The following is a 17,925-nucleotide window of genomic DNA, read 5'->3' on the forward strand; positions in this document are numbered from 1 at the left end:
TCACGCAGCCGGGGGATGTGCAAGAGCTGTCCCTCAGTGCTGCGGTACTACAACTACTCCCATCATGGGACAGATTCTGTCCCATTATGGGAGTAGTTGTAGTATTGCAGTGCTGAGGGCTGGCTCCTGCATCGTCCAGCATCAGACACTTTTCTACGTGTCCTTGCTACCACCAGTTGATTTTTGCAAAAAAAATAAAAAATAATCTGAGTTTTTTTTGTGTGCAAATTATACATTCCAGTCCACTGGATTAAGTTGTTCACGGAACACCAAGCAGGTGACAACTTTAGAAAATCATCCACCAAAAAAAACGCAGCTCAAATGCAAAAAAAGCGCAATTGCGCAAAATCTGTAGACCTGAAAAGTAGTATAAAGGCAATGATACATGTCCCCCATTGTTTTTATATATATATATATATATATATATATATATATATATATATATATATAGATAGATAGATAGATAGATAGGTCTGTATTCCTATTCTTTTCTACTGAACTTATTCATGTATAATCATTCATAATTTTTATTGTAGCCTTGTTTCTATGACAAATATTTTCCACTGTTCAGTAACTGACGCTGTAATACATGGCTGACAGCATAGGGTTACTCTCTAGCTGGCAGTGGTCCCATAACTTGCTATGCAAACCCAGCAGTTAAAGCAGTTTTTTTTAGGTTGAGGGGATAACCAGCAAGGGGCTTTTTGTATCATTCAAATTTATTTTTAAGAAGAGTATGATGGAAATATAAATCATTAAATAACTGTTATAAGCATTCTTAGTTGCTATGCAGATTTATCCCATTTTTATTTTACCCTCTGTGACATTCACTTTTGTGAATATGTCACTTATTTGTGATAAGCCAATGGGAAGGCAGCATTTTGCAGTGCTCATTTCTGATGTCGCTGCGCTGTTCTTCATTTAGTGTGACCTAAAGCAGATCACAACTTAAGGAATGTTCACACTGCCTAATTCCCACGTAAATCCACAAGCGGCATTCCGCACCGTGAACAGTAACATCAGTGTGACTGGGTTTTCCGCGAGACTCATTGACACTGAGGAATTTCAGCGGCGGACAATTCCGCTGCTGAAATTGATCAGTGCAGAGAAAGAACATGTTCATTCTTTGCATGGAAGTACGCGAGCCCAGAATTGCTGTCAGTGGTTACGACACAGGGCTGTGCGGTCCTACCACCAAAATAGTTCGGTGTCGGCTGCCAGATAGAATCTTTGCTCGCAGAATTCTGCAAGCGGAGATTTCATTTAAAATCTGCAGTGTGAACATGCCCTTATTCTCACTCATTTCTAGCTCCGAAAAGCAGTTGTCATGTCCCAGGCTGGCTAGCTATAGAATGTTTTTAGTTCATCACAATATTAAAAATTTGGTCCCTTTTAAAATGCAACATGAATTTGTCTTAGGCTAAGCTTCCACTTGGTTTTTTTTCTGGCAGTTTTTGGATATCTGCCACTGCAGTTTTTGAGCCAAAGCCAGAAATGTATTCAAAAGGAATAGGACATATAAAGGAAGGACTTACACTTCCCCTCCCTTATGGATCCACTTCTGACTTTGGCTCAAAAACTGCAGTGGCAGATATCCAAAAACTGCCAGAAAAAAAAAAAAAAAAAAAAGTGGAAACTTAGCCTTAGGAAACCATTGTTTATCAAAAACCGACATCAGAAGTTACACATTTTTTGTAAAACACTCTTAAAGGTGATCTCTCGAATAGAAAAATGTATCCCCTATGCTTAGGATAAGTGTCAGATCGCGGAGGCCAACCACTGGGACACCCGCAATCTCCTGTACAGGGCCCCGGCTCTCCTCCTGAATGGGGCGTGTCGGCCACCACACAAAGTGATGGTCGACATGCCCCTTCAATGGTTCTCTGTGGGAGAGCCGTAGCGCTGCACTCAGATATTGAGAGGGCTTGTAACCCATGACACCCCCTATTCAGGAGGAGAGCCGGGGCCTCGTACAGGAGATCACAGGGGGTTCCAGAGTTTGGACCCCACGATCTGACACCTATCCCCTAAGTAAGTTTTTCCTCCTTTAAACGCTCACAATGAAAAAGTAGCAAATGTATGCATTTTTTTATGCTAGTTTTCTGGTATTAAGCATTACTGAATCCCTCCATTCCCCCCACTCCCCCAATTCTTTGAACTAGAGACCAAAACCAATATCAGTTACCACAAGGAATAGAAGAAACCGGCACTACCCACTCTTATAATATCTTCAAGCACTAAATAGCTGCTGAACAGTCCTCTAAGTGGTAGTGGTGCAAGGCGTCAGGTACAGACACTAGTAATAGAATACAATATGTGCTCTTCATGAAGATCAGAAGAAACTTGTGCCACTCGCCCACAGAGATCATGTCAACACTTATTGGGATCACATGGTAAAGGAAATGGGGAGAGATTTATCAAAACTTGTATAGAGGAAGAGTTGTGCATTTGCCAATAGCAACCAATCAGATTGCTTCTTTAATTTTTAAAAAAGGCTCTGGGGAAAAAAAACAAAAAACGTAATGGTTGCTATAGGCAAATGCACCACTCTTCCTCTACACAAGTTTTCATAAATCTCCCCCATGGACCTTAGGCACTTGCCATTTCATGCTGTTATTTGCCCTTCATCTCTGCCCATGGGACAGTACAGACAGAGTACAGCCATAAAAGAAAGTTGCCCTTACCTGGTGCCAAAAGGTGGAGCTCACTGTGGTAACACATATAGCAGTACAGTATACATAGTACAGGTAGATAGCAGTACATTACATATGCACTTAGGTGAATGGTACATGTAGTGTAGGTAGAAGGACAGTGCAGGTGGATAACAGTACATTATATGCATTTCAACTACACTCCCACATCTACAGGACATGAGAACCATTGCCCAAGTGACCACCCTGCTGGTAAGGCAGAGCGCAGGCGCTGCATCACACCCAACTTCTGGGTGTACCAAGTATGTCTCTGTGCATGCACCCTGCAGTGCGGTCATGTGGGCAATGGCTCACGTCATGCAGACAAAGCTGCTGAACACTGCCTTGATTGCTCAGAACGTGCATAATAACAAGAGGTTACTCTGAAACAGCTCCACTGATTTACCAGCTAAAAAGCACCTTAACCAGCATCACCTGCAATATTACCCTGTATATCCAGGTGAGTGCGGATGATGTACTATGAGTTACCCTTTGGCGGAATTACACTTGCAGCAGCTCTGTTCAGATGGCGGAATTGCTGCAGTACAATTCCTCAGGCGTAAAGTACGTCTGTTCAAAGTATGAACATGTTCATTCTTTTGTTTGGAATTCCGCCGGGACTGCATTGTCTTCTATTGAAGCGACAATGAGCCCCCGGTCCTACCGTAAGAATTCCACTGGCTAAATGGCTGTAATGTGGACGAGCCCTTAAAAGCATTTATTCTTTTCAAGACAAGAAAAACGTGTAGGTTAAGAGTAATTACAAACTAAGTGATGGTTTAATCAGGTATTGATTTACAAGCCATTCACTACTAATGCACCCACCGATTGGCTGGATTTTCCCACTAATCACCTGCAGTGAGGAGCAACAGTCTGTAGAAGTATCCTGCATTCACCAAAAAGCATTCTAAGGGTAGGGTCTAACAACGCATCTGTCGCTGCCGGCAGTCACAGAGCGACTCAGGGTGCCCTTGGCTGTCCGGGCATGCTGGGAGTTGTAGTTTTGCAACAGCTGGAGGCACCCTGGTTGGGAAACAATGGTTTATGTAGAGGACAGGAGCTTCTTCAGGGTCCTATACAGTACACACAGTGTCCCAAATGGAGCCACCCTTACCTGGTGTCCAAAGGAGCAGCTAACCCTAGCACAGGTAAAGAGTACAGAACATGTAATACCTCCCTGTACTGTAGGGGGCGCTACCAGACACCAGTCAGTGCTTTTACCAGTGAATGCCCATTCTGATTGGTCGATTCTTCCAGCCATTGACACGTTTAACAGATCTGGACTGTCTGTACATTGTATGTTGAGTCTGGTTTCAAGTTACAATGGTCCAGAAAAGACCATTGTATGTTGAAACTATTGTATGTTGAGGCCATTGTAAGTTGAGGGATCACTGTACTCTGTGGCCCTGTATATTGTAAATGGTTAACCTGATACAAACCTTGAATATTGTTATCCAAGGCCACTGTAACTTCTGGGAGCTCACTACTGCCCCCTAGCATCTACATTAGAGAACTAGTAAATTGTTATCTACCGTAGTTGGCATGGAGTTCACTGTTATGAGCCATGCATGGCATGTATAGAAGTGTCTTGCAAAACTACAACTCCCAGCATGCCCAGACAGCCAAAGGCTGTCTGGGCATGCTGGAAATTGTAGTTTTGCAACAGCTGGAGGCACACTGATTTGCAAACACTGATTTACATCCACAATTTTCAAGGATAGAATCGCATTGATGCAAATTTAGTAATGTGAATGCAGACAAAGGCTGTCCGGGCATGCTGGAAATTGTAGTTTTGCAACAGCTGGAGACACACTGGAAAATGCTGATCTATAGGCTATAATAACGGTGGACCTCCAACACTGGATGATGTAGTTATGCAATATAGGCTATACTCATCCCTACTTCTAAAACAGAGCTCCCTGGACCCTATCTGCCTTAGTAATAGTAGATTTAATAATATTATCTTTACGATCTAAAATGCACTGAATAGTAACCAGTATAAACTATATAGCAGATTTGTTATCCATCATTATAAGAAACGTCATAAATATTTTACATTGATTTCCACATGTCCTAAAATAAATTGTACTTGTCCATAACACAATGATCATAAAAAGACAGACGTTATGAGATGTGTCGGCAGTTATCTGAGAGCCCCGGTCACACAGTGCGGTTCCTGAAGAGCCAGCCAGCCAGCCATCAGTCACGATCACAGGACGCCCACAGCAATGATGGCCGCCCGCTACCTCTACCCAGAGATTATAGTTTACACTAGTACTTCAGGGGATCTCCAGTAAGGCGGAGCCTGCGCAGGAGACCCGCCCTTAAAATATAGCGAGCAGCTGATTGGCTGCGGGGGAGTAGAGCCGGTTGCCAAGTTAGGGGTGAACGAATGATGCTGGGAAGGGGGCGTGGAAGTAACCGGAAGAAGGCGTGGTCTGAGGGGCTGCTGCCGCGGTTGGTGTCGCAGGTCAGGGCTCTTGCTTGTTTCCTCTTTTCCCGTAAACACCGCCGCCGTGTCCGGAGTCCGTGCGGAGAGCAATGCGGCAAGGAGGGGAGTTGTGAAGGCCGTACCGGGAGCGGCTCTTCCGAGGACCGGAGACATGGAGAACGAGTTCAAGACCATAGACGAGGAGAACCGATGGAGCCCGCTCTACGGAGTGAGTAGTGTGCCTGTCACGGTTTGCGCCGGCCGGGCTCTCTTAACTACACCTAGAGCTCTGTGCCATCTTCCTGGAAGTCCGAAGATGTCTCCATGTAGTAGTGTTCGCTGCCACCTCCGTGTAGTAGTAGTGTTCGCTGCCACCTCCGTGTAGTAGTAGTGTTCGCTGCCACCTCCGTGTAGTAGTAGTGTTCGCTGCCACCTCCGCGTAGTAGTAGTGTTCGCTGCCACCTCCGCGTAGTAGTAGTGTTCGCTGCCACCTCCGTGTAGTAGTAGTGTTCGCTGCCACCTCCGTGTAGTAGTAGTAGTGTTCGCTGCCACCTCCGTGTAGTAGTAGTGTTCGCTGCCACCTCCGCGTAGTAGTAGTGTTCGCTGCCACCTCCGCGTAGTAGTAGTGTTCGCTGCCACCTCCGTGTAGTAGTGTTCGCTGCCACCTCCGTGTAGTAGTAGTAGTGTTCGCTGCCGCCTCCGTGTAGTAGTAGTAGTGTTCGCTGCCGCCTCCGTGTAGTAGTAGTAGTGTTCGCTGCCGCCTCCGTGTAGTAGTAGTAGTGTTCGCTGCCGCCTCCGTGTAGTAGTAGTAGTGTTCGCTGCCGCCTCCGTGTAGTAGTAGTAGTGTTCGCTGCCACCTCCGTGTAGTAGTAGTAGTGTTCGCTGCCACCTCTGTGTAGTAGTAGTGTTCGCTGCCGCCTCCGTGTAGTAGTAGTAGTGTTCGCTGCCGCCTCCGTGTAGTAGTAGTAGTGTTCGCTGCCGCCTCCGTGTAGTAGTGTTCGCTGCCGCCTCCGTGTAGTAGTAGTAGTGTTCGCTGCCACCTCCGTGTAGTAGTAGTAGTGTTCGCTGCCGCCTCCGTGTAGTAGTAGTAGTGTTCGCTGCCGCCTCCGTGTAGTAGTAGTAGTGTTCGCTGCCGCCTCCGTGTAGTAGTGTTCGCTGCCGCCTCCGTGTAGTAGTAGTAGTGTTCGCTGCCGCCTCCGCGTAGTAGTAGTAGTGTTCGCTGCCGCCTCCGCGCAGTAGTAGCGGTGTTCGCTGCCGCCTCCGCGCAGTAGTAGCGGTGTTCGCTGCCGCCTCCGCGCAGTAGTAGCGGTGGTCGCTGCCGCCTCCGCGCAGTAGTAGCGGTGGTCGCTGCCGCCTCCGCGCAGTAGTAGCGGTGGTCGCTGCCGCCTCCGCGCAGTAGTAGCGGTGGTCGCTGCCGCCTCCGCGCAGTAGTAGCGGTGGTCGCTGCCGCCTCCGCGCAGTAGTAGCGGTGGTCGCTGCCGCCTCCGCGCAGTAGTAGCGGTGGTCGCTGCCGCCTCCGCGCAGTAGTAGCGGTGGTCGCTGCCGCCTCCGCGCAGTAGTAGCGGTGGTCGCTGCCGCCTCCGCGCAGTAGTAGCGGTGGTCGCTGCCGCCTCCGCGCAGTAGTAGCGGTGGTCGCTGCCGCCTCCGCGCAGTAGTAGCGGTGGTCGCTGCCGCCTCCGCGCAGTAGTAGCGGTGGTCGCTGCCGCCTCCGCGCAGTAGTAGCGGTGGTCGCTGCCGCCTCCGCGCAGTGTCTTTGTGTAGTGTACTGTAATGTTTAGATGTCAGGGTTTGACAAATTTCAGGCACCAGGTCACCATGACGACTTAGAACTTTGAGGTGACGCCTAGGTTTTTGTCAGCCTTATCCGGTAGGGGTTGTCCATCTTATGCTTATTTCCCGCTCTGCCTGTGGTTGGCGCTCAAGTGTCATATCAGCAGTGGACCTCATGTGACACATTGGCCCTCATTTACTAAGAAAATCGGGTTGTAAGTCTATCTTGCTTTCTTACCCGACTGCTTTTTTCCCCTGATATTTATTATTATGTCGCATTCTGTTTGTCTCACTGGGTTTTGTTGGTTTTGGTTTCCAACTCCTCTGAGCTGTGGGGAAAAAATCCACAACAATTCAACAAATTCGGGTTGGAAACCTTTATAAATACGTGGGAAAGCTCAGAAATGTCGGGTTATGACCCTTTTTCGGGTTTGGGAGAATCCACATCGTATCCGTGGGGAAAAAATGTTGCATCGTGTCGCAGACTGGCGCACGATGTCTGCGACATGGCGCAGACAAAGCTGCGCCAAAAAAACCTGACAAAAGAGGTCTGGTTTAGAATAGTAAATGAGGGCCAATAAGTTCACGTTTCCAACTAAATAGTATGGAGTGTGAGCACCTAGGTTGCTGACTGGCTGTGGCGGTCCCTTGAGATCCGCGTCTCAAGTAACAATGGAGCAGTGGCCAAAGACATCCTTTTGCTTAACACCGCGTGCAAAATCAGGGATTAGGGCAGGAACAGATGGGGAAGAAAGTAAGACATTTATATTTTATTTATTCATTTTAAGGATGAGTAATGACTGTGACATAAAGGGACAGTAATGACTGTGACACAAGAGGAGAAAAGGGGATAGAAATGACTGTGGCACATGGGTAGAGGAGGGGACAGTAATGACTGTGGCACATGGGGGTGTGATGAGGGGACAGTAATGACTTTGGCACACGGGGGGTGATGAGGGGACAGTAATGACTGTGGCACAGGGGGGGGGGGGTGATGAGGGGACAGTAATGACTGTGGCACATGGGGGGGGGTGATGAGGGGACAGTAATGACTGTGGCACACGAGGGGGGGTGATGAGGGGACAGTAATGACTGTGGCACACGAGGGGGGGTGATGAGGGGACAGTAACGACTGTGGCACACGAGGGGGGGTGATGAGGGGACAGTAACGACTGTGGCACACGAGGGGGGGTGATGAGGGGACAGTAATGACTGTGGCACACGGGGGGGGGGGTGATGAGGGGACAGTAATGACTGTGGCACACGGGGGGGGGGTGATGAGGGGACAGTAATGACTGTGGCACACGGGGGGGGGGGTGATGAGGGGACAGTAATGACTGTGGCACACGGGGGGGGGTGATGAGGGGACAGTAATGACTGTGGCACACGGGGGGGGGGGTGATGAGGGGACAGTAATAACTGTGGCACACGGGGGGGGGGTGATGAGGGGACAGTAATAACTGTGGCACACGGGGGGGGGGGTGATGAGGGGACAGTAATGACTGTGGCACACGGGGGGGGTGATGAGGGGACAGTAATGACTGTGGCACACGGGGGGGGTGATGAGGGGACAGTAATGACTGTGGCACACGGGGGGGGGTGATGAGGGGACAGTAACGACTGTGGCACGGGGGGGGGGGGTGATGAGGGGACAGTACCGACTGTGGCACACGGGGGGTGATGAGGGGACAGTAATGACTGTGGCACACGGGGAGTGATGAGGGGACAGTAATGACTGTGGCACACATCAAGTTGCGTGACATGCAGCCTCCTGGCTCTTAAACTTTTTTGTTGGTTCCTAATAATTTTATAAGCCCTGACTGTATGTAGTATTTGGTGTCACCTCTATACGGTAGTGTTCAATACCACCTCTATACAGCAGTACCTATATTTACTGCTACTTCCATGGAGTAACGTCTTTCCGCAATGTCTATACATATTTACTGCTATCTCCATGTAGTGATTTCTTTAGTGCTCCTCCATACAGTAGTGTCTGTACATATTATTCAGTGTTACCTCCATACAGTAGTGTCTGTACATATTATTCAGTGTTACCTCCATACAGTAGTGTCTGTACATATTATTCAGTGTTACCTCCATACAGTAGTGTCTGTACATATTATTCAGTGTTACCTCCATACAGTAGTGTCTGTACATATTATTCAGTGTTACCTCCATACAGTAGTCTGTACATATTATTCAGTGTTACCTCCATACAGTAGTGTCTGTACATATTATTCAGTGTTACCTCCATACAGTAGTCTGTACATATTATTCAGTGTTACCTCCATACAGTAGGGCCCGTACATAGGATGTAGTTCTATTCTGTAAGTGTTTCTCCATACAGTAGTGGCTATAGGTACTATTCAGTGATACCTCTTTGTAGAGATGTCTCCACATAGTATCAGTCTCCATACAGTAGTATCTATACATAGTGTTTTTTGGTACCTCCATACACTGTTCTCTCTAGTCTCTAATAAACTTATCGCAAGTGAGGCATGTGTAGGGATTGTAGTTAGAGATGAGCGAACTTACAGTAAATTTGATTCGTCACGAACTTCTCGGCTCGGCAGTTGATAACTTTTCCTGCATAAATTAGTTCAGCTTTCAGGTGCTCCGGTGGGCTGGAAAAGGTGGATACATTTCTAGGAAAGAGTCTCCTAGGACTGTATCCACCTTTTCCAGCACACCGGAGCACCTGAAAGCTGAACTAATTTATGCAGGAAAAGTTATCAACTGCCGAGCCGAGAAGTTTGTGACGAATCAAATTTACTGTAAGTTCGCTCATCTCTAATTGTAGTCTTACTTTTTTAGAAGTGTTTTCATAATGCATGGCACCATACATTAGTTCTTACACATAACATTCAGTATTCCTTCTATGCTGTGATATCTATACGCGATATGCCTTTGATATAGCAGTGAGTGAACATACCTGTCTCCATATCCATAGTATTCAGTGCTATCTTAAAGTAGTCATGTCTGTATGTAGTGTCACTGTCTAGTGCACTAATGTCTATGCCATCTATCCCGTACTACCTCAATGTAGTGATGTCTATGCAGTTCATGCCTCTTGTCACTCTACAGAGTCTCTCTCCATACTGTAGTAACTACATTGCTTTTATGTCTTCAGACCCTTTCACTTTTTTATATATTTTGTTATATTGTGGCATTGTGCTAACATCATGTTTCCCCCCATCATTCTGGACTCTATTTCCCATAATGACAAAGTGTAACAGAATGTTAGAAATCTTTCCTTATATAGAACAAAAGTTGCACTGACATAAGTATTCAGACCCTTTACTCAGTACTTAGTCGAAGCTCCTTTGGCCTCTATTTAGCCTTGTCTTTTTGGGTATGACGCCATAAAGTTTACACACCTGAATTTGGGGATTTATTGTCGTTTTTCTGTGCAGACCCTCTCAAGCTCTGTCAGGTTGGATGGGGACCATCCGGTCCACTCAAGTATAGTCACATAATTATTATGGGGGAGGTTATTGGGGGAGTTTCATCAAAACCTGTGCAGAGGAAAAGTAGCAATCTGATTGGTTGCTATTGGCAGCTTTTCCTCTGCACAGGTTTTGATAAATCTCCCCCATTGTCTTATTAAAATGTGACCTTTCAGTCGTGTCTAATGTCCATAGTACTCTGGATAAGGCTTTCATTAAAGTGAATCTGTTGTTATTATCACTTGCACTAAATTTTACAGGGTTGTAGTGGAGGTGACACTAATAAAAAATACTTGCCATTTCTTGCTCTGTGCCTCTGTTCTTCTGTATATGCAAATGTGGAGCTTGGTGCACACGGCATCTCCAAGGAATGGTAAGTTTCATGTTCATTGGGGTCACCCACAGTACAAGCCTTTATCAACAGGTAAGTGTGAGAAATACTCATGACAAATTCACTTTTAGGGTCTATTCACACGAACAGTATTCTGCGCAGATTTGTTGCGCAGGATTTTAAGCTGTGTTCAGTCATTCAGTTTACATTGAAATCTGCAGCAAAAAATCCTGCACATCGAATCTGCGCATCAAATCTGAGAAGAATAATGTACGTGTGAATAGACCATTAAGGATATCTCTGTACTCAGCTTCATCCAGCGTTCCCTCAACCCTTACCAGTTTCCTTGTTCCAGCCTCAACACCCTGACAAACGCCTCTACAACATGACACTGCCACGACTATACTTCACTGTAGGGGTGTTATTGGGCAGGTGAGGAGCAGTGTCTGTTTTCCTCCAGACATAATGCTTAAAATTTAGGCCAAAAAGTTCAATTTTGGTTTCACTAGACCAGAGAATCCTGTACATGCTTGGTTGCAAACTGCAGGTAAACTTTTCTTTGTCTTTTACTGAATAGATGCTTCTATCTGGCAACTTTGTCAAAAAGTCTGGATTGGTAGCGTGCTGAGTGACCATTGTGTTCTTGGTCACCTCTCTTACCAAGGCACTTTCCCCTATAATTTGGTGGGGTGGCTAGCTCTAAGAAGAGTCCCGGTTGTTCCAAACTTCATTTAAGGCCCCTTTCACACTGCTGTTGTGCCCCTTTGGAAAAGGTTAGGCAATTTATTTTTTCTTTGTCCTTTTAATGTCCGTAAACTGGACGGGGCAACAACGGGTCGTGACAGATTTACTATTATGGGGCCCGTAGGGCGGCGTTGATTTTTGACAGGTGTAGCGGGAGGAAAAGATGTTGCATGATGTATTCCCCCCCCCCCCCCGTTATTCTCCCTGTGTTCCCTAATGGCCATGACACAATGGCAGTGAAAAAGAAGCATAAGAAATATGGAGGCCATTGTGCTTTTGGGAACAATACTTAATCTTAGCTCTACATACAGTTCTTTCCCCCATATGGCTTGGTTTTTGCTCTGATATCCATTGTCAGCTGTGACATTGCAGACAGTACAGATGGTAAGGTATTAGTTTTACTGCATCATGTAATTAGACTTCCTTTGGGTGGCATTTTTATGTATGAGTTGGCCTGTGGGTCTGCACTCAGTCCTTCTTATACAGGCAGAGCCCTGGTGGGAACGAAAAGAGAAAATGGTGCGCTCTGGTGTAATTTGTTCCAAAGGTATGCCCTCGCTGAAAATGGCATGTATGTGCTTACCAGATGATGATGTTCTGAAGGCACAACACCTGACCTAGCCTATAGACTCACAGGTGTCAGTCAGCAGCCATAGCACCTTTCCCAATACCCAAAACCAAATAAAGATTGTGGAGCTCACTCAGCCAAAACTGGCTAGGTCTATATCCCACAGACCTAAAAATATATATGGACAAATGTATAACAGGTGTATACAGGAACCAGTACTCTAGAGACAGTGGAAAAAAGAGGTGAAGAAATAGAAAAGAATGAAATTGCTACAATATATGAAAAAAAAAATGGAAATAGGATGTATATTCCTTAATAATCCCGAATTAAGGTTGGAATCATGTAAAATATATATCACATTTATTAAATCGTGATGCATTATAAATCGTTGCAGGGCCCTTGCACAAGATGTATTACAACTATTAAAAAATATTCTGATAAAAATATATTAAAAATAAAATGATATGCAAAAGTATGTAAAAATAAGTATATATCACGATCAGCCACCTTTAAATGAATGTCAATTTGCTGGAGAGATAGTCTATGGTAAAATGATGTCCGTGCAGCAGGTTGAATTCAATAAAAGTAAATAAACTAGTAAATAAAAAAGTAAAGTGCCAGACTTGTTCAGTGTTAAAGGAGATTTTCAAAGAGCGCTGTACATACAGCATGGTACCTGCAGTCCGCAACGGGGTATGGTTCACGCTGTCTTGCGAGTGAGGACACTCGGAGCTGGCACAGAGTTGCGTCCGGCCCAGGGGTAGTTGCTCCAGCGGTCCCGGCGGGGTGCAGGTGGGCACGGATATCCGTCCGGCCGAAGTGGTTACTGGATGGTGTGAACAGGTAAGTGAGCTGGCGTCCTCGTGCTGGATCGCGCGCGCGATCCCGGTGGTGGTCCAAAATGAGGGTACTGCAGCACTGCAAAGGGCTGTATCATAGATGTCCTGTGGTTATAAAGGTGCTGATAGAGGTAGATATGAATGGCAAGCAAGGCTCTACGTGTTTCAAGACAGAGGTCTCATTCTTCAGTAGTCAGAATTGCATAATGGTTAGCCAACATATATTATTATTAGATTATTTACCTAACACCACTTTCACCCCAACTCATCGATTTACCTTCTAGTAACACACTATATACCTATTTTGTATTTTCTAAATATACACTCTTGCACCCCTACACCATATCTTGACATGATAGATTATTTCCAATACTATTAAGTTTGTACATCATACACACCCACACATACACCTTCTACATATATGATTCTATTGCGATGTATATCATACTGCCCGACATCGCTATCTCTCATTATCACCTTTCAGATACATTTCATATATATTCGCACATTTTTCTTTAATAATTTTACATATACATTCTGCGACATATTTCCCTGCTTTGTAATATATATTCTGTGCTTCTCTTTAAGAAGTTTCCTTCTGTCTCCCTTTTTTTTCTCTTTTTCTCTTATCTTATTTTCTATACATGTATTTATGGATTAGTTTTCCAGGCTTTTTGTCTCTCTTAAAACCATGACATCACAATCCTTGCACTATTTAAAACCCTAATTTTGTGTTGGCTAACCATTATGCAACTCTGGCTACTGAAGAATGAGACCTCTGTCTTGAAACGCGTATAGCCTTGCTTGCCATTCATATCTACCTCTATAAGCACCTTTATAACCACCGGACATCTATGATACAGCCCTTTGCAGTGCTGCAGTACCCTCATTTTGGACCACCACCGGGATCGAGCGCGCGATCCAGCACGAGGACGCCAGCTCACTTACCTGTTCACACCATCCTGTAACCACTTCGGCCGGTCGCATATCTGTGCCCACCTGCACCCCGCCGGGACCGCTGGAGCAACTACCCCTGGGCCGGACGTGCCAGCTCAGTGTCATCACTCGCCAGATAGCGAGAACCATACCCCGTTGCGGACTGCAGGTACCATGCTGTATGTACAGCGCTCTTTGAAAATCTCCTTTAACACTGTGAACAAGTCTGGCACTTTATATACTTTTATTGAATTCAACCTGCTGCACGGACATCACTTTACCATAGACTCTATCTGTCCAGCAAATTGACATTCATTTAAAGGTGGCTGATCGTGATATATACCGTATTTTTCGCCATATAAGACGCTCCGGCATATAAGACGCACCCAATTTTAAAGGAGGAAAATCTAGAAAAAAAAGATTCTGAACCAAATACTGTAGTAAAATATTTTATATCAGTATAGTTCCCCCACAATAGTTGGCAGTATAGTTCCCCCACAATGGTAGGCAGCTCCTCCCCCCCTCCCCCCACAATAGTTGGCAGTATAGTTCCCCCACAACAGTAGGCAGCTCCTTCCCCCTCCCCCCCCCACAATGATTGGCAGTATAGTTCCCCCACAATAGTTGGCAGTATAGTTCCCCCACAATGGTAGGCAGCTCCCCCCCCCCCTCCAAAATGGTAGGCAGCTCCCCACCCTCCACAATGGTTGGCAGTATAGTTCCCCCACAATGGTTGGCAGTATAGTTCCCCCACAATGGTTGGCAGTATAGTTCCCCCACAATGGTTGGCAGTATAGTTCCCCCACAATGGTTGGCAGTATAGTTCCCCCACAATGGTTGGCAGTATAGTTCCCCCACAATGGTTGGCAGTATAGTTCCCCCACAATGGTTGGCAGTATAGTTCCCCCACAATGGCTGGCAGTATAGTTCCCCCACAATGGCTGGCAGTATAGTTCCCCCACAATGGCTGGCAGTATAGTTCCCCCACAATGGCTGGCAGTATAGTTCCCCCACAATAGTAGGCAGCTCCCCCCCCACAGACATACAGCTTCCAGCCATATACAGTGTATGGCTGGAGGCTGTATGTCTGTACTGCTGCCCCCACAGTGATCCGGTCACTGCTCCTCTGGCCCAGTGTCACATCTACTGCTATGGCCTATGGACCATAGCAGTAGGTGCCGGGACCGGAGGAGCGGTGACCGGAACGCTGAAGATTACACACCGCCGGTCACTCACCAGGCCCCGGTCGGCGTGCGTCTTCCTCCGGTGCCTCTATGGTTGTACGCACGGAACGTCACTGAGGTCCCGTGCGTACAACCATAGAGAGGCAGAGGATCACAGGAAGACCGCAGGAGGACCGGAGGAGGACGCGCATCGGCCGGGGAATGGCGAGTGACCCGCGGACATCCTTATGTCCCGAAAAGATTTTTCGGGACATAGGGATGTCCGGCATAGGAAAACCTATGATTTTATCTGCCCGGGCCGGCTCCTGTGTGCGGCTGCAGGCGGGGGCCGGCCAGAGCAGGTAAAAACTAATACTGTATACTAAAATCCAGGGGGCCTTCAGCTGTTGTGAAACTATAACTACCAGCATGCCCAGACAGCCTTTGCCGGTCCGGGCATGCTGGTAGTTGTAGTTTCAGAACAGCTGGAGGCCCCCTGGTTTTTAGTATACAGTTATTAGTAATTCACTTGCCCGGCACCCGGAACTGTATGTTCCAGGCATAGGGCAATAAACATAGCCGGTGAGAGGTGAAAAATTCACCGGCGGTCATGAGGCTGCTGCGGGTGGGGAGCGGGTAGTCAGCGCTGTACCGCACCGCCGCAGCCTCTGTACTTACCGCTGACTTCCCGCTCTCGCCCGCAGCAGCCTCGGGCGTATATTCGCCGTATAAGACGCACCAACTTTTCCCCCCACGTTTTGGGGAAGAAAAAGTGCGTCTTATACGGCGAAAAATACGGTACTTATTTTTACATACTTTTGCATATCATTTTATCAGAATATTTTTTAATAGTTGTAATACATCTTGTGCAAGGGCCCTGCACTGAGGTATACTGCATCACAATTTAATAAATGTGATATATATTTTACATGATTCCAACCTTAATTCGGGATTAAGGAATATACATCCAATTTCCATTTTTATATTTTTATTTTTATTTTTTATATATTGTAGCAATTCCATTGTTTTCTATTTCTTCACCTCTTTTTTTCCAACTGTCTCTAGAGGACTGGTTCCTGTATACACCTGTTATACATTTATCTCTAAAGCTTGAATCTGGATGTGCAATCCACGTAAAATTGAACGCTATATGATTGGTACTTGTGTTCAGTGCTTGAAATGAGTACCTACCTTACCTAAACCAAATGATACCAGCTAAACCATGACATTAATAGCGGTTTGAGTTGTGCCATAACCGCAGCGTATAGAGTATACCTGAAAGAAGAGGGCAAAACACAGATATAAACAATGTTGTCAATTAACAGAAAAGAATCACAAAACTAAAGAATGAAATGCATTAGCCATCTCTTGGCGAGGGTTATATATGTATCTCATGTAACATCCTGATCTCAAACGACCCAGTTTCTTAATAATGGTGTACTGGGACTCCATTCCGCGAGGCTGCAGCCGAGGCACCGATTCGGAATGAATGACCCAACAAGGCTGATGGGTCACTACCTAGGGATGTGATCAGGGAGCGTAAATGTTTAACGAGATTAGACGTGATTAGTGATTTACCATTGAACAATAACAAAGGGACTTCTGGATTAACAATAGAGCACTTAAGAAATAAATCATCTAGTACTTAGACCGGACACCATTTATGCGTAGTGGGGAAATAACGTACAGTGACAATCTGCCCTGGTAGTGTTGTCTTTGTGTCCACCAAAGATAATTCGTAATGTGAAGTGACACGTTTCAATTGTTTTACCTTCAAATGTTGTCCACAAACCGTCCTAGACGTGAATTCCCCTGGACGCAGGAACCCATAGTACCCTAAATACATAGCTGCTTTTAAAACCAATCTATTCTGCATACCAAAAGGTGCAGCGTCCAATATATCTGATAACTCCCTGAATTATTCCCCCGATGTAGGCTTCTGTGGTACTTTGTTTTTCTGGGCACCTTTTAAGGCTGCTTTGACCAATCGGAAGGAAAAAGAGAGTGACTAGTGGGATCAATTAGTGATAAGTGATGTTGAATACCAGCTAAGTAAATCCTTATAGTGTTATGTCAGGTACAGCCACTTACCCACGCCGATGCGATTCCAATGCCGAAGGGACTTCCGGTCAGCTGACCCGACAATCAGCTGATCAGATGAGTCGAAGAACCTGCGGCGTCTTGCTGTGAGTAACTGTAGGTTCTTAAAGCCACACCGCCCCTTCCACAAAGTCAGGCTAACCATGTTAGCCTTAACACGTATCCGCATATATAAAGTGTGGTCATTTTCAAAGGCTAATAAAAGGCTTTATTCCATGTGGAATAGTCTTAAATTAACCTTTGAAAATGACCACGCTCTTTATATATGCGGAAAAGCGCCAAGCATATAGCGTCCAATTTTACGTGGATTGCACATCCAGATTCAAGCTATATATGAGTCCTGGTCATCTCTGTATAAGTTGTTCTGCCTTGGTCAAAATAATTGGCGAATAATTGGTAAATATTTGGCTGTATCTTAAGTCTGCAATATCTTCACAAGGATGTTCAAAATATATAATTCAATTCTTTTCACCCCTTATTGGGGAAAAATAAAGGCTTTATTCACAATTTCAAAACTTGCTGTTGGCAAATCCACCCCAACTTATGGTTTTCAAAGAATATGCGGCGGATGCTGTGAGCAATTGGGCAACTTTTCCACTGGACAGGTTTTGATCTCCCCCTTAGGATTCTGGAATTCAGACCAGTTAAAATTTTTGGATTAGAGGGAACTCCTTGCTTGTTTTGCTGTTGTGCACAGGGGCAGTATGGCGCTCAGTAGCTGTTATGTGGGTTTCAGCTGCTTACAGCCACTGTAACTTTCCAGTAATTTAGCCCTCTTTATGCCATGGTTAGAAGTTGTCATTCCCTTCATTGCTCCAGTTATTCTCAACTCAACTATTCTCAAGCAATTGAGTCATGTTAAAGGAGAACTCCAGACCATAAAAATTGTCCCCCATAGTGCCGGCAG

General features: G+C 45.8%; 1 protein-coding gene across 3 annotated transcripts in view; it reads left to right on the forward strand.

Annotated features, from left to right (window-relative positions):
- PTPN2 (protein tyrosine phosphatase non-receptor type 2) overlaps positions 1 to 17,925 on the forward strand; it is a 117,934-nt gene that overhangs the window by 22,544 nt on the left and 77,465 nt on the right. Inside the window, exon 1 of one of the 3 annotated variants that reach the window (XM_056521519.1) lies at positions 5,075 to 5,350. The exons of 1 other annotated variant lie outside the window; for it this stretch is intronic. Coding sequence is in view for 1 of the 2 variants with exons in the window: in XM_056521516.1 (XP_056377491.1) it covers positions 5,294 to 5,350 (57 nt within the window). In the remaining variant the exon portion in view is untranslated. Of the gene's footprint in view, positions 1 to 5,074; positions 5,351 to 17,925 lie in introns of those variants that run through there. One more of the 3 variants, XM_056521516.1, reaches the window with a different exon arrangement.

The sequence above is a fragment of the Hyla sarda genome, chromosome 5 (assembly GCF_029499605.1).
Source record: "Hyla sarda isolate aHylSar1 chromosome 5, aHylSar1.hap1, whole genome shotgun sequence".
In the NCBI taxonomy this organism is placed as follows: domain Eukaryota; kingdom Metazoa; phylum Chordata; class Amphibia; order Anura; family Hylidae; genus Hyla; species Hyla sarda.